At 39.4% G+C, this 16,859-nt stretch overlaps 1 protein-coding gene across 1 annotated transcript in view; it reads right to left on the bottom strand.

Annotated features, from left to right (window-relative positions):
- Positions 1 to 654: 654 nt before the first annotated feature.
- Positions 655 to 16,859, bottom strand: part of olfm3a (olfactomedin 3a) — an 82,114-nt gene continuing 65,909 nt past the window's right edge. The window contains exons 2-6 of the mRNA XM_041968986.1: positions 11,488 to 11,631; positions 6,238 to 6,393; positions 4,460 to 4,679; positions 2,145 to 2,251; positions 655 to 1,860 (exon numbers count right to left, since the gene is read on the bottom strand). Coding sequence (XP_041824920.1) covers positions 1,183 to 1,860; positions 2,145 to 2,251; positions 4,460 to 4,679; positions 6,238 to 6,393; positions 11,488 to 11,631 — 1,305 coding nt within the window. The 3' untranslated portion in view covers positions 655 to 1,182. The remainder of the gene's footprint in view (positions 1,861 to 2,144; positions 2,252 to 4,459; positions 4,680 to 6,237; positions 6,394 to 11,487; positions 11,632 to 16,859) is intronic.

The raw sequence follows: 16,859 nt of genomic DNA, 5'->3' as shown, positions 1-16,859 counted from the left end.
TATATATTTACTCTTTTGCATTACAAATTCCAGATAACAGTGGATATACAACATCACAAAATATTTATCACAGGTATGTGGAACTGAAAAATCCAGTATTTCACATTATGATTAGAATAAGTTTCCAACATCTATACGATTATTTAAATGCACATTTCCACATCCATGTAGTAATCCTGACCACCTAAACTGACTCACCTCGTAATAAAAACTGAAGTCAGAGCTATTAAGTAAGAAAGATATAAAAGAACAAGTTATCCCCTTTATTCTTTTTTTTTTTATTACATGTCTCCAAGTATCCAAGGGATTATGTGTAGACCCATTTGAGAAACAGTGGTCTAACCTTTGCTTGCTCAAGCCTTTTCTCACAGCATTTTTTCTAAAAAGGGCTTCCATAAGTGTCCTTGAGTTCATGCACCTGAGGACCCAAAGATGAGCCATACTCTTTCCTTTCAGAGATTTCCATCATTTGATGCAATTAACCATCGGAAATTGGATCTCCAATTTCTTTGCTCATGTATTCATTAAGACATGAACCTCTCCCATTTCTACTTCTGAATGACTTTGCTTCACCCAGATTAGAAGAAGGATTCAATTTAGCAGTCCAAACTGTTTTAATGAATTTTACAAGTAATGACAATACACAGACACCCATTTATGGTTTCATTTTATAAAAAAAATACAAATGTTCTTTCACAGACTTCATAACAGCAATAAATTACAGGCCATCTTTAAAGGAATAGCAGCTACACTGGAAATATGCTGAAGGTTGCTTTTTATAGTTTAAATACTTTTAAATAGACAACAAGAACAAAAAGAAAGAAAGAAAACACTTAGCAAGTGACAGATTTGCAACAAAACAGTTATAACAGCCAATCACAGCTGAGAAAAATGTTGACATTCATGCAAAAGCTGTCAAATGTCGTTGGCTAGCGAAGCCAACAGCAAATAAGGCATAACCAGTCTGATCAGCAGCAATGAAAAAGTGTACAAAACAGCTTTTCTAGTAAAGTCATCGGGTGTCCATGCTCTATTCCAGTTTACAGAGTCACAGTTCAAAAGAGTTCAAGTTGTGGCCAGCAAAGATACCGCAATCCATTTTCAAGAAGAGAAAACATTCAGTCAGTTGGTCTTTGTTTTACAAACGATGGTGCTTTAATTGTGGTTGGAAAAGTGTCATGTTTAAGAGTCATCATCAGTTTTTATGACATGAAACAGGGTGACGTTAAAGATTACCTGATGGCCGTTATTCCAGGCGTACAACGCTCTCTCTCTGGCGTTATAGTCAAGCATGGAGATGTGAAAGTACTGGTTGTGGAAGGGAATGTCTACGTATTCATAAGTTGAAGTCTTGGTGGAGTAAGCGTAGTAAACCTTTGCCCCAGACATGTGAGAGTTAGTGATGTAGAGTGTTCCACAGATCATAAAGGATTCACCTGCGTTCCTTTTCGAGTACTCCGTGTTCCAGGTCTTCAGAACCTGCAGGGTGTCCGGGTCTAACTGCGAGATGACCACATTTCCAGCATTCTGATTGGTTGCATACACAACCCACATTCCCAGTTCGTCAGCCATGACGTCGATGTCGGAGTTTCCTCCCCAAGTATACGGATACATGTTGTGGAAGCCGGCGAACTCCAAAGCTCTCTGGGCCAGCACGCTTCCAGTCTCAAAGCTGTACTTAACAATTATATTGCTCTGGTACTTGTTGTAGTAAAGTGACCCGTTGTAGACGATGTGATTGGTTCCCTCCCATTTAAACGGGAGGCTGTAGGTTCGAGAAACCACTCCTGCTACAAAGTCCTCCATCGTCTTGTACTCACGGACAATCTTGTTGTTGATGTAGCTGTCCATATACCAAACCTGCGTCGGAGATGATGGTTACAATCAGATCTGATAAACATGTCTGCAATCAGCAACACTTATGTGTTATAAAAATAATCCCACTGAGGTCATTTTCAATATTATATAACAAAAACAGCCATCTAGAGCCACCAACACATCAAATCTAACTAGATTCAACACCTACTCAATGAGAGGTGGTGCTTTTCTTCAGCTGCAGCTACTGCAGATGAGAAAAACATCACAGGTACCATAAACAGTGTGCAACCCTTTGAAAGCGACCCCCCCATGCTTTCATAACTCACCCTGTTGTTTCTGGTTGTTGCTAGAGGATCAGTCATCCATGCCCCAAAGCGAGTTCCAGATGTCTTTATTGTCACAGGTCCAGTGATTTTCATTAATTTCCCACATGCTGTTAATAAAGAAATGCAGTGATAAGATGTGCTGGGCTGGCTTTTCTCTCTCTAACTAGATTTCTCAAGCCAATTTCATGCCTTTGCCACCAGAGAGTGTGCCCTCTGTGCATACTAAGATGTCACCAGCAGCAAGCTGCTTTATTTAACTTGAAGCATGATGCTGCAGCTGATGTTTGTAGCTGAAGGAAACTCAGCATATGCATTTCTTATTGTCTTTCTTTTCTTTAGAGCATCCAAAGACTAAAAAAAAGGATACAGATACAACAACAGACACTTCTCTTAACATGAGTAGAAGTAAAAACAGAAACAAGTGTCAATCAAACTGTAGTTTCTTGCTTCTTGTCAGAATCAGAGAAGTAGTGCTTAGGTTATACATGGTATATGTTTTTCACCAAAGTTGTTCTGGTGCTGGTTCTGAGCCAGAGCCAAAGACAGAGCTAGTTATCTCCAATGCTAATGTTGCACAGAAAAGGGTTGCAGGCCTGAGCAAGAACTGCTTACATTTGAGGAAGTGGGGTTGGGTTTATTTCATGATACAGAGCCAGTTATAGCAGGTATATTATTAACATTGCTGGTGTTTTAATGAAGTAAGCTGGTGTTTATAGATCTGTTCAAACACTGCAGTGTTTGCATTTTGGTGTTTTTATAGCCTTGTTGCTACGTGTGTTTGGCGTAATCAAACCACAACTAGCTGTTTCACTCTGTCATGGTCTAGATCAGAGATCACAAACTCTGGACCTCTTGGGCCAGTATCCCGCAGGTTTTAGATGCTTCCCTGTTGCAACACACCTGAAGCAAATCAAGAAGCCAATGTGGAACTTGACAACAAGCTGTTGGAGAACCATTTTATTAAAAATATATGTGTTGCAGCAGGGAAACATCTAAAACCTGCAGGACACTGGCCCAGGAGTTGGTGATCACTGGTCTAGATTCTTAAGCCCATTCTATGCCATCTTCATCAAAAATACTGCGAGGACATGCTGGTAAACAAAACAAAAACAAATTAAAATGAGCTTAACTCACATTGCTGGTTTCATCTCTGAGTAAAATAATAATGCAGCTACAGCTTTTATCGCCTCATGAGCTTTAATTTAGCCACAACATAGCAGAAGCTAACAGCAGGACTCTAACCAGCTGGAGTAAAACTTCTAACTAAGTGATCACAGTAAACTCTGGCATAATTTAACTCAGCTCATTTAGATCCCAACAAACATTTTACAGGACACTTTTCTCAAGGTCTTTTCATAAAATCCTTGAGTCACTCCCTTTTTTATGACTTAACAAAGAACCCTGAAGTAATCCTGACCTGTTTCATGATTTGAATGATTTGAAAAGCAAAACAACACAAACACAAGGTATTGTCCAGGTAAGGTAAAGTATTCCATGAAGAACATGTTCGCCACATGAGGATGAATTACAACCACGGTCTATAAGGAGTTACAGTAAACACCACTTCACGTTACGCAGAACTAATGAATTAAATGTGATGTCATGTGAATACAAGCGACTGAAAGTTACATAATAATTTGGCTCTGTTGTGGCTCTCTTGCTTTAGAAAACCGAGCCAGTTCTTAGACAGAACTAATTTAGAACTGGTTGTGTAAGAACCAGCACAAGAACCGCTTGATTGAGGCCACAAGCTGCCTCTATCTGCTCATAGGAGACAATTATGGAAGGCAATACTGTTGATTGTATAAGACATTTTAGAACATTTTGCCTTTATACAGAATCAAACAGCCCATTACAGCATGAATAGATTTGCCTTATTTTTGTATTTTGTAAAAACATAATGCTATAATAATTTTCTTGTTTTTTTTTTTTTTTTTTTTTTGACGAAACAATTACTGCTCCAGGATACAAATGTTATACAGACAAGAAACTCAGCAAAGCAACCTGAAATGATCATTGAATCTACAAAATACATGGGGTGTCATCATTTTTAAATAGATATGTATAAACTCCGTATGGTTATTCTCCTCTGTGGCACAGAATGAGGAAAAATAGACGGGAGGTTTGTGATCATTTCTGGCTTCTTGCAAATATTTCTTGTGCTAACATTATTTATGAAACAGTACAATGCCAATGCTATTTTTCAAAAAGAAACATGAACATGCAGCGGCTGCTATATATCAAACTCTTAAGAAATCATTAAAATGACTTCTGACTGAACACAGTACTGAGAAACATACATAAACAGGACTCACTCAGTTTGCCCATGCAGCTCCGGAGCCGGCTGTCCAGTCGCAGGACTCGCTGATAAAGCACATCGTAGTCATAGGCCCCGAGCTCCTCCTGAATATCTGTCAGTACCACAGACAAGTTCCTGATCTCCTCCTTGAACTGGAAGATAACAGCAGCATCCATCTTGTACTGCTCCATCACAGGGATCACCTTCCGTGCTTCTTCCATCTTGTCCTTAAGCTCCTGCAGGGGTGACATTAGGTGGAAAATATTGCATATTTATTTAAAAAAAATAATAAAAAAAAATATTAGACAAATTCTCTAAATTCCGCCTTACTTTAGTGTTTAATGATACTAAATTAGCAGCTTTAGTTGTACTGAATAACAATTTAAGCACCAGAATTCAAACAAATTGTATTTATAAATCACATTTAAAACAGCCATAGCTGAGCCAATGTCCAGGAGAATAGACATGTCTTCAGTATGTCTTAAAACTGTGAATGTTTAACTGATTTAGGAAGAAGGTCCAGAGTTTTGGAGCTCAGGTCCCAACCCATGTAAAACTTTAGAAAAAGACAAAAGAATTTAAAAGTCAATTCTATATTTAATTGGGAGCCATTGGAGAGATGGAAGAACAGGACTGATACTTCTTCTGGTACCAGTTAGAAGGCTGAACCAGATGCAGGCGGGCTAAAAGAGACAGGCCGATACCAGCCTCTTGTAGTCTTTTGGATCAGATGTACCGGGGTTTACAGGGGAGGAGGAGAAACTGGCAGAGTGGTGCCATGCTAGCAGCCTCCTGCTAAATGTAGACAAAACTAAGGAGGTGATTGTTGACTATGGGAGGAGACCGCAGAGGAACTACACCCCTCTGAGGATTAATGGGACTCTGGTGGAGAGGGTGTGCAGTGTCAAGCACCTGGGTGTGCACATCACTGCGGATCTATCCTGGACTCTGCACATAGACAGCCAGGTGAAGACAACTGAGGAAGTTCAGAGTCTCTCTGAAAACCATGAGGATGTTCTGCACTGGAGTGGTGGAGAGTGTTCTGAGTGGTAACATCACCCAGTTGTACGGGAACAGTACTGGTCGTGATTGTAGGGCCCTGCAGAGGGTGCTGGGGTCAGCAGAGCGTACCATGGGTACAACACTCCCACCCTCCAGGACATCTTCATGAGGAGAACAACAGCCAGAGAGAAAAGGATCATGGGAGACCCTCATCATCCTAACAACGGTCTGTTGGACTGGCTGCGCTCTGTGCTTGAGGCTCATTAAGCAGAACACAGAGACTCAGGAGGAGCTCTTTCCCTCAGGCTGGCAGACCTGTGAACTCTACCCTGTATAGTTAGACTGGATAGCATGCACATCACTGTGCAATCATTGCATTGTGGCTAAGTATATTTATATTTATTGTCTTTTTAGTTTATTACTGTGTTGTTGTTTTTGTTTTTTAACTAGTGGTAAATGGATGTGCACAGCCTCTGATGCATGTATGACTGCATTTCACTGCCATCTTGCATGTGCATGTGACAAATAATCTTGAAGTACTCCACATTTATATCAGAATGCAGACTTAAACACTAATTTAGGGCTCAAGCTACAATAGCTTTTTCTTGACTTAATACCTTATATACTTCCAATTCCCCAGACTGCTAAGAAAAATGTTTCAAGGTGGAAAATGGTACTTATAAAGTCAGTGTTGCATAAATACAATTAATGTAAATTAATAAGAGCTGCATAGAAAAGATCCAACAAGCATTTAATTAAATCAGGTTATGATTAAAGGGTGCTTTACAGTACCTGGAAATTCTTGGCCATGATGGATTTCCTGTCATCTTCAATCTGCCTGAACTTGGTCCTCAGGCTCTTCAGCTGGTTCTCCATCTTCATCACATACTGAAAATCCCTCTGAGTCCGCAGGTTCAGCACCTCAACAGACTGAGACATGTTCTGCACCTATAATAAAGCGAGACGAGACGAACGGAAGAGGTTCGATTCACAAAATGGGCAGAGGTGCAACATTATTTGGATCTTGAATCATTACAGACATTATAAGCACAAAATAGCAAGTATGGTTATTCTTAGCCGTTATCGTCTGAAAGGTCAATTTTCAGTGATTTTAGAAGAACAAATTACAATTTGTCAAAAAAAGAAAAATCCATCACATTGAAAACATGAGTGTGATAAATTGCAGGTTTTGATCCTTTCCATCTTTCAAAGCCTATTTGTCTTTTAAAATAATTTCCAAGGCTATCTGGGGACAGAATCTTTTTGGCAAATTGATTGATGTGATACAGTAAACAGCCACACAAGGCTGCGGGCACGCAGTGAGGTTTATTTGTTTTTTTCCACCTGCGGTTTGCAGCTGGGAAAGAGTGCAAGGAAAGAGAGAATTATTTTAGGTAACACCGTAGTTTTCTACATGACATTCTCTAGTTCTAGAAAATGAAGTGTGAGGGTGTGTACTTTTCAAATTATTAGAGGTACACTCAGAAATTATGTGTGTGAGAGTCTGTTGTCCAAAGAGAAGCTGGGAGGTGTTTTTCTTTTCTTTTTCTTTTTTTTAATGATGGATGTGGGGTAGTGATGGGATTAACCTTGGGGCATTCTGTACTTACACCTGTACAGAACGGTGGAAGGCTTGTGTTCATATTATGAACCACAAAGTACCAAAAAATTATGAACCAAAATTACACACTAAATCTTGTTTTAGTTAGTTTACTTCTTCCCACTTTTGTTACCTGCAGGTCTAGTGATGTAAAAGACTAAACAGAAGGAGGGTGTATGGTGCACATTCAATTAAAACTTCTTTTCCATGTTTAACTGCAAAAGAATCCAAGGCCGATGAGCCTTCAGTTAAAAATAAATTAAAATGAAACATTTTCTTTCAGTAGGTATTGAAAACGGGTCCAGGTCTTGTTTTTTCAATTTTTTTTTAATGTTTGTTTTTGTTTTTTTTTTCTCAGACACAGAGAGAGCTCATTAGTTTTTGCAAAATAGAGTACCTAAAAGCAGATCTGGTGTTATGGCCGGGCCGCAGTGGGCAAGGCCACCCATTCACAAATCAGACCCACTCAACCAGGAACTAGCCTTTAAATTTTAATTTATATACTTTTAAATATCATTTTCATTTATAATTATTTGACAGTTAATTTCATACTGGTGCTAAATGATCATAATTAGAGTTAGTTTTTATGAGTGATATCAGTGTAGAGAAAATTGACCTTTCAAGATATTTGCAAGTTGTGTGTGTGTCTATAATCAGCAAATATTGCGATAACTAAAAGAACATCATATGCTCTGTAAGGACACATTACAGAACTTTGCAGATTTTCTCAGCGATGTGTCCCCTATCGACGGCTAATTTAGCATCCATTTTGCATCCTACCTGTACTGTGAGATCTCCACAGTCAGTAAAAGTGTTATTTTGACTCTTGTCTTATCTATTGCTTTGTCTTTATTTTCCTCTCTTCCTCCCATAACGTCCTTTTGGGTTTCTTTGATGAATCAGTCACGGTGCGCATTAAAAATGGCTGATGTATTTCCATCTGCTTACTAGCGTGTGATGCCATGCGTAAAGCGAAACTGGGCTGCAACATCACGTGGCAACTTAGAAGAAACAGGTGTGAATCGTAGTTTCTCAACCTTGCTTAACAGCGACAGCACCGGAAATGCACAGAATAGATGTCACTGTGCCATCAAATGAGTTAGCAAAGGCAGAGTTTATTTTTTTTTTTGTAACTTGTCCTGTCCAGCATCATAGCAAGCAAAATGATAATCTGGTTGCTGTATCATGCTGAACAAATCTGCCAAGGGGAGGCCTATGGGTAAGGCTCCTCTTGATAATCTGATTAATTTTTTTATTAATTTACTTTGAATCACGGAATCTATGTAATCTTGCTGGACCTGACCGGAGGGGACAGAAAAAGATGGAAAATAGCAAAAAGAGCAAAAGGGAAAGAAGAAAGGAGACAAACAGATCACAGACAGAAGGAAACAACCCTTCAATCCACACCATCACCAGACAACAAACTGTTATACTTGTACATGAACACACCAGAAATTTCCTACAGCTTTTACAAAAACAGAAACACACACACAGAAAAAAACGGGGCTGCTTGTCATTAAGAGTTTTTAAATAATAACCAAATTATTTGCCAGGGACCGGCTACCCAGGGCAGCCCAAGCGAAGGGCCCAGGGCCCCAGGAGCCCAGAGGCGGTCGCCCCACCCCCCAAAGGCAGAGGGCCCGCAACATGCCTAGGAGGACCAGGCCCCCCCAGACAGCCACCCGGCGTAGGCCAGCACACACCCCGATGTTCCAGCCGCACACCCCCGGGAACCAGGGTGCCATCGGCCCCCCTCCCCCCACTCCCCATCTACTCCAATCTGCAGTTTTAAGGTCAGAAAGTTACGTACTTCGTCTTTAAATTATTGCGATAATTTGAGCTCAGTCATTGGCTAATTTTAATGAAGTAGGTTAGCAGTTTAGAGTGACAATGGACATCAGAAAATGGTGCAACAATAACATGAAAAAAGGAATGTGTATCAGGTTTCACGTTACAATAATCAACCCCTTCCAGCAGCTTGATTGATTCCAGCAATGTGACAAGACCTAGCAAGATAGCAACTGCTGCTGCAACCACTGCTGCAGTGTGGTTGCAGACCTTCTCCGCAGTCTCTGGAGACATTGTCTGTAGTCTGACTGATCATCCTTACAAAGTGCAGTAAGTCACAATTACATTTTCACTGAGTATTCATGTTTCTTTGATTTTTTACAGATTTGAGGTAAGTTGCACAAAATTAAACAGGGTCAGTTTGGTTGAGCTCTAGTAGCCTTTCTCAAAGATGAACTTATGTAAAAGTACTTGTGTAGGTTAGTTACTGATCGTTCCATCCTGGTTCTCCTTTGACTGGATGCAGAAATTTGTCCAGTGACCAGATCATGATGACAACATCTGTGCTCTGCTGAGCGTTATTGTTGTTCTGTGTGAAACATGATTCATTGTGCTTAACGTATTGTGGTTTAGGTCATTTAGTTAACTGATCTCTGCCTCAGTCTGTCTATTAACTGAAATTGTGATTATTGGTTGACATGCAAGGATTGGCATTGCTATTCCGAAATTAAATGTCCTATTTTCTGTTGAGTCTTTCACAGCTAATATCAACTGGATCCAATTTTAGATGTTTACAGTAATTATTTATTTATATTTTTACTATTATTTTTTGTATTAGAGGAACATACTTCTTTTAATGGTATTACATCCCTATTATGCTTCCATATGGGTCAAATCTTGAGTTATTAAACAGAAATTTGTCCCTTTTATAAATTCAAAATTCACTTAATAAATGGACCCCACCCACAAAAACAAAATACCAGGCCTATTAATGTGTCCTATACTGCCTAAAAGTACGGCTCACCACCAGAGTACGTTGTCACTGACAACGCTTTTCTGCTTTTGAGGGCGTCATTTCTGGCGTTTTATCATATTTGTTATGAAATCAGTTGTTGTTGGCTTGAGTCAGGCTTTCCCAGCAAAAAATCAGCATTTAATCAGCCAGCAGCATCAGCTCTGAAGGCTCTGTATTATTAGGTTTTTTAAAGGATATGTCCACAAAAGCAAAAATCACCCCCAGTCCCTTTAGTCCAGTGGTTCTTAAACTGGTGGGGGGAGTTAAACAGGTAACTGATATACATATATACATACATAAATATACATATATATATATATATATATATATATATATATATATATATATATATATGGGGTGAGGGCTGGGATTGTTTATTCCTCCAAAGGGGGGTACGGTAGAAAAAGTTCTAGACTGACCTCTGAACTTGTCCTGTAGTTTCAGGATTTAACTGGTTTTTCTAGCACATCTCACAGACGCTCAATCAGAATGAGATCTGGGAAACTTGACCAAGTCAACACCTTCAGTTCTGTCATGTTCATCAAACCACACCTTAATAATGGATGCATAATTATCCCATTAAATTAAATCAGTTCAATTAAAGGTTTTATGTCCTTTTCAGCAGTGGTGAAAGTGGTGGTCAGGTATGTTTACAAGGTTTCCTGGCATAACATCAGGAACATCATGCTCCCTATCTTGGTTTGCAGTCTGCTGCTATTTCTTCTTCACATAAACCCTGAACATGCACACAGTCCACATACTACCAAATGAAATGTGATTAATCAGACCAGACTTCTGTGTTACAGCATGATAGTCAGCACTAAGGTTTTGAGCAGATTTTGCCACAGAGTTTATAAGTAGTGTTGGCCCACACAGACCTGCTTCACTTTCCATCGATGGTAAATGGCCCAGACTGCAGTACTTTTTTCCTCTACAATTGCTTTAATCGCACACTGGTGAATGCATCAGGGGAATGGAAGTTTTAGCTTTGTGGATACTTTTACATGTGGATGCATCAGAGATTAAACTTCCAAAGCCCCAGTTGGAAGATGACTACACTTCAGACTAATTCCAGGTGGCCAAAACCCTGTTGTTAAATCATTATCAGTCCTTTAGTGGACCAACTTTGGTAAGCATTCATTTATTACTTATTGAGAATATCCAGGAATATCTACTGGTATGGAATTGCTCTGATCCAATCATTTAACCATTGTGATTTACAGAATCTGTTTTCCTGTTTCCAACATGGCATCTTCCAAAATATAATCACATACTTGCTTCTATCTACTCCTTAAAATATGCCTTTGTGACGAGTTATTCGTTCTCCAGGCACTGATTAAATAAAAGCTATTCTTGGTCAATAATTTTCATTTTCAGATTTTCTTCATTAAAATAGTTTCTTATTTGCCTGTATTTTTGCTTCACCTAGAAGTCAAGAAAGACAGGAACCTGTAATTCAGTCAGTGATGTTTTGCCTGTCCTCTAGCTTAAAAGAAAATGTTAAGTCTTTAAATACACTGTGTGTAATTAAAGATTTGGCTATACTAATGACAAAAATGAACCCAATGCTTACAAAGAAGCATGTGTGCTTGTCTATGCACCATTGGGATGATAATTATCTTCCTTTGCGTGTGTTTACCTTCTCTAGTAGCTGGCGGAGCTGCCTGCTCTTTGCATCTCTGGAGCACAGGCTCTGTTCTGGTGCCACCACTGTGCAGATACAGCGCCCGTCAGCATCCTGGGCTGAGCTGTACACCTGCCATCCTTCCTTAGGGCCGATAGTCTAGAAATACAAAGAAATGCACAAACACACTGCAGTGAGGCTCACATTTTGTGCGTAAGCTGAGACAATTCCAAACATAGTAAGAAAAACATGCTGCTTCAAATTTTTCCACTTTGATGATGACAGTAGGTAGATTATAATTTCAGTTTTTGATTCAGTCTGGAAAAGGAGGTCTGAAGTGATGTTTAAGCAATTAAATACAAATTAATCAGTAACACATTCTGCAATTGCAAAAAAAAAGACGCAAAAGTTTTTTTAAACGTTGCTCAGCAGTGATAATCCCACTGCATTTAACAAAAACTAAACACACTGTCAAAAGCACTTTAGACATCTGAGTTACCTACAAATTCTCTTTAAAAGTACAAATAAATATATTTGTAAAAAACTTGAAAGGGTAATGTAAAATAGAAAGGATTTTTGGAAAGAAAGTGGATTAGTTCTCTCCCTCTCATCAGGATTATGATCAATACGGTCTTTAAGCTTTAAGACTGATCTGATAAAATAACATTTTAAGATAATAATATTAATGCAAGGTCAGACTTGTTGTAGGGAAAAGTTGTCCAATTTTTTCCCTGTTTGAATTGAATCAATTTGCATTTGAATCAAAGTTATGTACTGTTCCTTTGCTGACTTCAGGATAGCATCCATCATCACTGTAATCTTCTCAGAAATAAATAGGAATAGTCTATTTTTATAATAGTAACATTCATATTTTAACATATTAAAGTGTAATAGATAACTGTATGAACATATGGGTACACGATCTCAGTTTTTTGCATTTTCTCTCAACTAAACACAACAACTTGTTTTTCAGATCCCCTTCTCACATCCCTTTTGAAAACATTTTATGGTGTCTTCTAGCTTGAGCTTTTAGACATGGTAAATTACTCTCTTCAGGCGGGTGTCTTCCCATCTGCCTGTAAAACAGCAGTGGTGAGGCTCCCTCTGAAGAAGAGTAATTTAGACCCAAACATTCTTGATAATTACTGAGCTGTATCCAACTTATCATTTTTAAGTAAGATCAAAGGAAAAGCAGTTTTTATTCAATTTTAGAATAAACACAATATTTGAGAAAAGGACAAATCACAGTATTGAGACAGCCCTTTTAAAGATTGTTAATGACCTTAGATTTAACTTAGATTCTACTGGATTTTAGTGCTGCCTTTGACAAAGTAGATCAGTGATTCCCAACCCTGGTCCTCAAGGCACACTATCCTGCAGGTCCTGCAGGATAGTGTGCCTTGAGGACCAGGGTTGGAAATCACTGAAGTAGATTATCAGATTTTATTACACAGACTGAGATGTCTGGTGAGCTCCTCCGGTACTATTATATTCCTATCTCACGGATCAACAGTTTTTTAAAAGTATGGCTACATGCTCTTCAAATACCCATAAAATTCAATGTGGGGTTCCCCAAGTATCAATTTTAGGACATATTCTTTTAAATCTGTACATGTTGCCTCATGGGGATATCATCAGGAGACATGGTGTTGATTTTCATAGCTATGCTGATGATGCCCAGCTTTATATTGTCATGTCTCCTGATGACCTGGAGCCAGTTAACGTCCTTTTAAACTTTATTTTAGATATAAAGATGGCAGAAAATTTCATACAGTTTAACCAGGGAAAAACTGGAGTTTAAATCACTGGCCCTGAAGACAAGAGAGAGATTATTTTATATAAATTATTAAATATTCATTTTAAACCTTATCAGTGTGAGAAATTTGGGTGTTCTTTTTGACTCCAAGCTGGATTTTTTTCCACACGTTATCACAAAGACAGAATTTTATCATCGTAAAAACATTGCCATCGCCAGAGTCCGCCCATTTCTCTCTCTGGCCAGTATGGCAATGCTGATGCATGCTTTTATTTCTAGTAGATTAGATTTCCAACCCTGGTCATCAAGGCCAGGGGTAAAAATAGTTTTAAATTCTTGCCAAATACTGTTTCCAAAACCTTTGTCTCTCTCTCACTTCATGCCTTTTAAAATAAGAGTAAGAGCCTCGAGGAAGAGAGGGAGGTGCCCGGTCAAAGCTCTGTCTAGTATGGACTAAATCGGAAACTATTTGGAATGAAGTAACTTTTAAACATACAAAGTAGTTTTCAAAACTGCATGTTACTAATGGCTCTATAGACCTTTTTCACGACAACCAGAAGTAGCGTCTCCTGGTGCTGGGTCACTTCCTGTTTTTGCGGCTCTGGGCAGTCTAAAGAAAAATGGCTCCAAATCTTTCAGCAACATTACTTAATTTGCCAGCCTTTTCATTCACTAATGCAGAGGCAATTGCAGCGGCAAATTCGCGAACAAATAAACTTGATAAGGGACATAGGTTTTTCCATGAGGACTACATCCACAGCCACTAAAGTAAGAAAAGACGTAGCTTAGCAAACTAACCGCTAGCTACAACATATGAAGTACATAAACATAGTAATAAGGAAGCCTAATTTAGTGAGCTAAATTATTCGGAATATGTAAGAGAGGCATGGTACAAACAGGCATAGACAGAGGAGTCGTCTGCTGCCACAGCACTGGCAGCTCGGATGATCAGGGGTTCACTAAACAAACTTCCGCCATGAAGCGTGGCCTGTAGATGGACTGTAGGTGGACTCTATGCTTACAACAATTACTGTTGAGCGAGTGTGGTGTGATGAATCTTTCATGGATCAGATGAAGTAGAACATGTTGAGTTTTGATTTCAACACCTTCATCGATGTGTTTATTTCAATCGCCCCTTTTGTTCCTTCACATATTAATTGTTCAGTCTAGTTGTGTTAATCTTTGTAAATAGTGTAAATGGTTGTTACTCATGAAAACTACATAAATGTGTTAATTTTATTAAAATGATTGGAAAATTTGGAAAAATATCTGTGTTTTTCCTGACATTTATTGTTTTGTAACTTATGCTTTAAAAATGTTTTTTTTGTTAAGGTTACAACTGCATGGTTAGCAGGTAACATAAATTATAAAAAGATGAATGTCATATTTGCAAAGAATGATGTACAAACGAAATATGTGATTTGAATATTCATCTTCAGCAAAGATCCACTGTCAATTTTGGGTATACAGTTATAAAATGTTAACTACAATAGGTCTGAACGTCTGATTTAGTTTTCCAAACAAAATGGGCCTTGATAATTTGCCAAAACACAACAGCTGTGTCAGATCTGATTGACAGTTCCTGTTAAAGTGAGGGGCACAGGATAATCCCAGATGTGGTAGCACTTGACTCTGGCAATTGCTTGCTCCAGAATGACCAGCAGCCAAGCAATGGCTTGGGTCTCCTCTATCTCTTTCTTGTTGAACTAGCCAGGATGCCTAAATGGTGAAATTGTGAGTTTGGCTCCAACTTCATCAAGGAGGTCTTGAATGAGGAAGCCTTTATCTCCCATAACTTCATCCCCTGGCCCCAGAGGAGGAAGGATGCCATTGACCTTTGTGATTTCTTTGTCAGAGGTGCAGCCTGTGTACAATACTGAAATAAATGTCACAAACCCACAGGGAGCAACTCCGATGAGCCCTTTCAGAGTGGTGCGGTTCCTGTATGTAGAGAACATTTCGGACTAATGTGAGGGATGATACAGTTTCCAGAGCAACTTCTATGCAGTCCAAGATGACATGAACATTTGGAGAACTTCCAGAATCTCTGAGGGATACTGGCTGGATGCACTACATAATCATGGTCTGTAGTAGCAGCTTCAGCAGGGCTAGCTTGCTGTGAGAGGACAAGCTGCTGTTTCTGAGCCCTTTCAAAGATAGATGCCCTCTTAGGTGGTGAGATAAACAGCTTCACTTTTAAGGCAACTGGTGGTGGATTCACTGACAAAATCCTCCTGAGTGAAGTGCCGGCTGCATACAAAAGTGCTCCCTGGCTTCATGCTGAAATCCGGACCCTCATCCCTTCTAACTGCTTGGATCCACTTCCTCCTTTCGTACAGATCTGTCAGAAAAGCATGGTATGAGTTTTAAGGTTGTTTTTTTTTTTTTTTTGCTCCACAAGAGCAGCACGGAACTGAACAAAAACAACCGCACTGAGACTGAGCTATTTTCGTCACTATCTAATCTTAAAAAAAGCCACCCAAAGTTATCCAGCATCATATCCAGTTTAAAACACAGAAGTGTGAAAAAGGCCTATTGTCTCACCCTGAGTGCAGTCGTGACGGTTCTAAATAAGGCCTTTATAGCAGGGAGCCATTCTCCCATCTTCCTGGTGCTGCATACCGCCAGTGAATCTTTTAGTGGTACACAGTACCGGACCGTACTGGCTTACTTTCCCCCCTGCTCAAGGTACACTATTCTGGAGGTCTTAAAGCAGATTTATACTTACGCGGCGTCTGCAATCGGTGAGCTACGGAGTAGCTGATGCTGGTGGGTTTACTCTTGTACTCGAGCGTACAGGGTATCATTTTGGTATCGTGTTGCAATTTCTCCTCCAAATCTGAAGGTGGCAGCAGGGGTGGTATTGACCTGTAAACTCACCAGGTCGGAGTACTTTTGATGGTTCACTTCAGTTCCAGTACATATTTTCTGTTTTAAAACAACAATGGCGCCCAAGTATGGTTCAGTGTCTTTATAAGCTTGTGGAAGAAAACAAATAATTTGATCAGCCTCTCATCAACTTGATATATTGGGTGTTGTTTTTCCAATGCACTGGGGGCTCTACCTGCTCAGTCTGCAGGGTTGCTGTTGCAAGTGTTCCCCCTGTCTGGATGATTGGGGCCCTGCACTGCAGCCCTATGGCTTGCTTAACGTAATTGGGGTGGTTCCTGTGACTGTGCTCGCTGTGGTCATGGGTGGGTGAGCTCTGGGTGTGGATGGAACCCCAAAATATTGTTTCTTCACAGAAGCATCAGGCCAGATGCAGATTTTATTAGTATTTCTATACATGATTAAGAGACAAAAAAGGGGGGGTTAGAGTTCTTGATTGGGTAGAATAGATAGGGAGGGAGGATGTGCAGCCTACTTACTGTGTAAGTCCATCAGTCTGCACACATCAAACATGATTTGGGGTAAATTTTATTAAATGCACAGTGCACAGCTCAAAGGGTGCAGTCTCTTAGTGTGTGTTTCCAGTTAACAAGTAACTCCAACCGGAGTATAATTAAAAAACTAACAATATGACTGAAGTTCCCTTTATAAAATATTGGGGTAAGATTCTTAAAAATATACATTATTAACTGTAGACTGCTGTTTTTAATCAAGTGCATCTTTTTTTGTCCATAAAATTGAA

Source organism: Melanotaenia boesemani, chromosome 18, assembly GCF_017639745.1.
Source record: "Melanotaenia boesemani isolate fMelBoe1 chromosome 18, fMelBoe1.pri, whole genome shotgun sequence".
In the NCBI taxonomy this organism is placed as follows: Eukaryota; Metazoa; Chordata; class Actinopteri; order Atheriniformes; family Melanotaeniidae; genus Melanotaenia; species Melanotaenia boesemani.
Note: the sequence above shows the minus strand (reverse complement) of the source record. Positions and strands in the feature narration are given on the sequence as shown.